At 40.9% G+C, this 6000-nt stretch overlaps 1 protein-coding gene across 4 annotated transcripts in view; it reads right to left on the bottom strand.

Moving 5' to 3' along the window:
• Positions 1–1464: 1464 nt before the first annotated feature.
• Positions 1465–6000, bottom strand: part of NAV2 (neuron navigator 2) — a 235825-nt gene continuing 231289 nt past the window's right edge. For all 4 annotated transcript variants that reach the window (XM_075427329.1, XM_075427330.1, XM_075427331.1 and 1 more), the window contains one exon: positions 1465–5186. In XM_075427329.1, the coding sequence (XP_075283444.1) occupies positions 5061–5186 (126 nt within the window). In that variant the 3' untranslated portion in view covers positions 1465–5060. The remainder of the gene's footprint in view (positions 5187–6000) is intronic.

The raw sequence follows: 6000 nt of genomic DNA, 5'->3' as shown, positions 1-6000 counted from the left end.
ACTGACAAATAATGAGGTGGATCCAGGAAGGATATAAAATAAGAATGAAATAGGATGTTGGAAACAGAAAAGCAAGGCAATAAAGGTCAAAGAGACGATGAGGTAAAGGAAAAAAAATGTGAAGGTGAGTGTACAAGAAAGCGTTCACAGAGCAAGGAACAACACAGGGAAGGGACAGGGAGGCCAAGAAAGGGAAGAAGAGTTCCCGAGAGACTCTAAGCATTTTGGTACTGATTCACACATTGCCCAAGCACAGGGCTGGAGCGTTTTCCAGGGCCCGTTCTAGAACACTCCATCCTGTGAATCAAAGGAAGTTCACAGAACACAGAACAATCTGCTTGAGCGTGTCCAAAACTCTTCTGCCTCTGGAAAACTGCTGTGGAGGGACAGCTGAAGCACACATTACAGAAGCCCAGCTCTGAGTTACAGTTCGCACTGCTACGTTTGTAAAAGGAAAGGGAAGAGTATTTTTAGATTAAACTAACTTGAATGCAGATCAGCTTTTCAGTGGCATTTCTTCTCTTTCAATTCTTTTTCTTCGATATAGGCGAATCTGTTCTACCAACATTAATAGTTCAAATCAGTGAGTAGAGGACAAGGTAACTACAAGGAACTGTCAAAAAAAGCAGAAATACGAATAGAAAACAGACTGCAGGAAAAAAATTACTACTGCTGAGAATTATCCCTTACACTTCAAGTACAGAGGTTTTTGGATTTATCCTTTCTCAAAAGAGTACTTTTTTTTTGAGTTAGAGCAGAGTATTTATTTGAAAGGAAGGAGAACAGTTTCCTACATGTTCTTACTGACCAATGTAAATTTAACCTTGTATAATCATAGTGTTTCTATCAAATAGGTGAAAAGGGAATTGTAACAGTGCATGGAATGTGTAAGTTGCCCCGAGCGGTGGTCGATGCCCCATCCCTGGAAACCTTCAAGGCCAGGTTGGATGGGGCTCTGAGCCTGATTGAGTTGGGAGATGTCCCTGCTCACTGCAGGGGGGACTGGACAAGATGACCTCTACAGGTCCCTTCCAACCCAAACCATTCTATGATTCTACGAAGTTCATTCTGCAAAGAATGCTCAGAATAAGCCTAACATACATGGCCACCCACGGCCCTTGTGACCAACAGGGACTTCTCCTGAAAACAAAGCTGGCCCTAGCTGGTGTTGGGATGTGTCCAGCCTGCTGGCCACGAGCTCTAGGCAGAGACACTAAATGGATAGACTGGTCTTGTCCTGAGGAGATCTTGACAGACGCCCTAGGCAAACATTAGCTATGGGAGAGAATCGTACCAGTGTAGTCCCTCTGCTAATTCTCCTCTTGGATGTGGGTAAGGGCTGTTGGCATCTTTTCACAATACTTATAAGAAGCCAGTAAAGCCAAGAAATTAACTCCACTGTCTTCAAATAAAAAATAGACAATTTTGACTAAGAAGGGACAAGAAGTTCTGGGACGCCACAAATCTGAATAAATAAGCATCAATTTTATTGAATCATGAATAATTTAAGACTGGTACAATCATCAGCTTTATTCTCCATGACACAGGGGTGGGGAGGAGGAGAAACGGGGATGGTGAGAAAGGGAAGGCATGATCTCAAACAGACCATTCACAAATTCCAATCCTAAATGAGAACTGAAAATTAAATAGGGAGAGGAGCAAATGGAAAAACATCATAAACGTACACAAAATACTCAATTCCTAGTTTTTCTCTTTAAAAATGGCTAGAAAAAATTCATCAAAATGCAGCACTTTTAATCAAATATTTACATTTCTATGTTACAATGAAAAAATGTACATCTTATAGAACATATTTCATAAACTGTTCCACTGGAAACAACTAGATCAAAACAGCAACCTTCCATTTAATATCGACAAAGAAAGATTTTTTTTTTTTGCTTTGTTTTTGTATTTTTTTTCTTGAAAGAAAATTGCCACATTTAGACGAGTTTTCATACACATAATATCGAAGTTAAGCATCAACAACGAAATACCAGTTTGCTTCTTCCAAAATGTACAAAAAGGCTAACCAACCCCCTCCCCCTCCCCTTCCCCCAGTAAACCACGTCTCCTTTATGGCCTGTATCATTCTTGGCAGTTCTGAAGGAAAGAAAATGGTTTCTACTTTCAATTTATAACTCAACACGAATGTTGCATAGAATCTTGCATTTCTTTCTTGTTGATTTTTTTTTTTTATTTTTTTAAACAAGCCAACTTTGTTAGGAAAAAAAAGGCCAAAAAAAAAAAAAGAGGAAGCATTTTGAAAAAGCCTTAAATGAGAACAAAGTCACTTGAAGAAAGACTTAATCTATGAGAAGTCTTGATAAAAACTAAGACGTTTGCACAACAGGTGACCCTGCTTCCCGAAGTTTCCGAAAAGACACCGAATATGGTGATGCTTAGAATGCTTAGCCTACTCTAAGTTGCCTCGCTCACTGTAACCCAAGCTAGTGTCAATAAAAAGTAACAGATAACAGAAAATCCTTCCTGAGCTTAAGCACAGGATTAAAAATGAGAAGAAAAAAAAAAATATACCCGTTCCCCACAAATAAACCACCATTTTAAACACATCTTACAGCACTCCGTTAAAGGTCAACCGAGACATTTTCTCGCATATTACGTCCTTTTAAAGCCCTAGCCCTGCAACTGGATTTTTTTACAGGCACACGCTCTATTCTGCATGGATTCAGCTGGGGGATTAGGTACCAAAATTCACAGTAGTAGCAGGTGAAGTCAGTGCTGGGAAGCAGAATTGTCAGGACTACCGGAAAAATGAACCTCTCTCAAACTCACCATCAGCATGCTATGTAGTTGATCCCATACAGATTTATCCCATTTTTACAGTACCAAGAACTGGATTAGGAACATTGGCTGAGTAACCCTTGGTATTTCATTCAGTGAAATAATGAAATAGAGTTCATAAGGTCAAAACAGTAACACCACCAAGCTCTTCCCCCCATCATTAAAATATTTAAATTATTCTTTTACAATATTTTTCTTTAAAAAAAAAAAAAGTCATCAGCACTTAAAAGTTGTAACAGGAGCAGATTCAAGACCAGCTCAGTAAGACAAAGTACAGTTCTGTTACAGAAAGTCATGAGGTATAATAAAACGATCCTCTCAAGCTGAGTCACAGAAGCATCAACTTGTCTGTGCTGGTACTTTAAACCCACAAGCTCTGAAAAAAGTGTACGTAGCAAGTTTTTTCTGTACATTGAAAAAACAGCATATTCCTGTAGTTTATTAATGCCAGCACTTCTTATAGTCGAAAAGCTTTATTTTTTCCTCCTGCATGGATAAAACAGCTCTTCAGTGATTTCTTAGCTGCAGATGGATATGAACCCGAAAAGTTATCTCATTTCCCTCCGTTTCTGTCACATTTAAACAAATTCTAGTATCTCACACAAACAACATTCACAGCAACTTCTGATATTCCAAGAGATGACTTTAGCCCTGTTTCTTTAAATAAAATCCCGTAATATACAGCACTAATTTAATCAAACACAATTAGTACAAAATAAGGCATCGCTTCAAAAGTCAGCACCAAAAGATAGCTGGAAAGGCTCGTACGAACCGACACTGAGGAGTGACGCTTTCGCGGAGGTACCGCTGCCGTTGTGGTGACGGTGGTGGGAGCGTTTGCGTCCATACAAAGGACGGTGCAATGCTCTGGGAGGTGTTCTTGCTCCCCAGCAGAAGTACCAGCCTCAACACTGACAGCGTAGGTGTGTGCGTTCAGAGGGGAGGAGAAACAAAACCAGGTTCATGGCTCTGCCAAAGCTCAAAAGCATGGCCCTGCTAGACTGAAAAGACGCAGTACCTTCCCTCCTTTTTTTCCCCAGACCCGAATACTGCTAAAGTACTAATTTGTTATGCAATTAAAAAAGATAAGTCATGGAAGTAAATGTTGTCATCGGAGTAGCACTGGAACCGTCACAGAGCTGAGGTTTAATTAACCCATTTATGGTTGTGCTGATTGGAACAAAAAACTCTGAACAAACCCCAAAGTTTCTAAAAAACAGCTGTAACATTTCATGGCAAGAATTACAAACTGAAATTCCGATTAATCCCTTTCCCGGGGTGTAGCTCACCTCCGCGGGCAGGGCTCACCACGCCTGCGCGCTGCCGAAGGTCCGGCGGAGCCGTGGGACCGCATGGGGCACAGCTCTCCCGCCGACTTCGCGGAGGAGGGCAACTCGCTCCCCTCAGTGTAAACACGGGGGTAACGCCACTGAAGTCAACCGAGTTGGCTGGGTGGATGTAAGCGGGAAGAGAATCAGGCCCCGACTAGCAAAGGGCCTCCTGATCTTTCACTTGGAGTAGGACTGATTGTTACACAGTGTTTGAAAAAACCTGATTTGTTCAGACCGTATATATATTTTTATATATTCCTATTTATATATATCTCTTTACAAACACACAATGAAAAAAAGCCCAGGTCTCAGACTGGCAAGGAGAGCAGCGCTTTTTCTTTTCTCTTTTTTTTTTTTCTTTTCTAATATTTATTCAAACTTCCCTGTTTCGCAGCTTTGCCTTTATTGAGTCTTATTACCAAGGCAAGTGATATTGTTATAGCACCAGAACTATACGAAGCTGAGTTTAATCTGCAAAGCTGATTGGTAAAAGTCCAGCCCTCACCTAAATGTGTTTGGTCAGAAGCAGCATAGGTAAAAATTTCCTCTCCCCTCTCCTTCCGGACAGTACATGGCACAAAGCGTTTGCTTCATAGCTGTGAAGTTCCCCCCGTTCCCTTTAACTTTTAATAATGATGATTTTTTTTTTTTAACATCTTCAGTATCTTAGGCATGAGAGCTTACAGCAACTAAACAGAAGAAAACAAAGGAATAGTGCAGTTCTCATCATCGTCAAAAGAAAAACAATACAAAGGTTGCTTGGGTTGCCTGCACCCAGGTTCAAGACTGACTCCAAGTGTCTTGTTCTTGCAGCTCTAATACTGAGATCCCAGCCCAGGAACGTGCTCGTTTCATGAGTCTGTGAATCAGGGTTCTTGCCAAACGGGAGAGCAATAATGGAAACAACCTATTTCTATCTGAGGAAGATCACAGCGTCGACTCCAGAGACGAATCGAGGATGTCATCGTGATGGCTGTTGCTGTTAGAGTCGCTGTCGTAACTCTGGGGACTTGAGTAGTTGGCTGCTTCTTGCAGTCTCATTAGCATGTTCATCTGCAAAGGCATAGGAGTTCACGATTATTCATAATTTGAGGTAAAAAAAAAAATCAACTCCATACAAAAGCTACGGTGGCATTCACTTTGCTGGTGGGTAACAAAGGAAAGGAAGAGACAACTGGGGTAATTAATACTGGGTCTCTGAAAAGAGATATCGACTGTAGAACACGTCATAGCAGCATGCAAGTTAGTCACGAAAAGTCTGCTTTTCCAGTAAAGGTGAAAATGAGAGGATTGAAGGGATTAGCCCGCAGCTGTACTCGACAGGATTCTGCACCCACCCTACCCCCTTCTCTTCCTCTGACCCAGGGAAATAAGGACAGCTCAGTGAAAAGAGGCAAACCTGAACATCCTAATATCTAGCCTGGTATTTGTATATGTATGTATGCACTACCAGAAACTGTAACACGCATTCTATACTCCCAGCTATCCGGAAAAATGTACACCCAACAGAACAGCTTCAGGGCATTCAGTTTGCACAGCTGCTTCAATAACTGTTTCCCATTGAAATAAAATGTGTATTTAGTGTTCAAGCTCAGTTTACGTATTCTACAGAAATACATGTTAACATTTCCCTCTATGCTTCCGGTGGTTTTTCTGATTCATAAATTAGACACCAGTCATGGAGATTATTAGTTCATACATTCTTTGAAAATCTCCATTTTCATTTGGTGTCAAGAAGACAGCTCTAAAAGCCCCGTGAAGTTAAGCAGCGAGCCTATTTTGTGACTGGCAAAACAGGCTAAATGAAGCAGTTCCATTGTGTTATTCAAGTACACGTAACAAGATCATATATTTAATTCCACAGTGT

Source organism: Opisthocomus hoazin, chromosome 7 (genome assembly GCF_030867145.1).
Source record: "Opisthocomus hoazin isolate bOpiHoa1 chromosome 7, bOpiHoa1.hap1, whole genome shotgun sequence".
Classification (NCBI taxonomy): domain Eukaryota; kingdom Metazoa; phylum Chordata; class Aves; order Opisthocomiformes; family Opisthocomidae; genus Opisthocomus; species Opisthocomus hoazin.
Note: the sequence above shows the minus strand (reverse complement) of the source record. Positions and strands in the feature narration are given on the sequence as shown.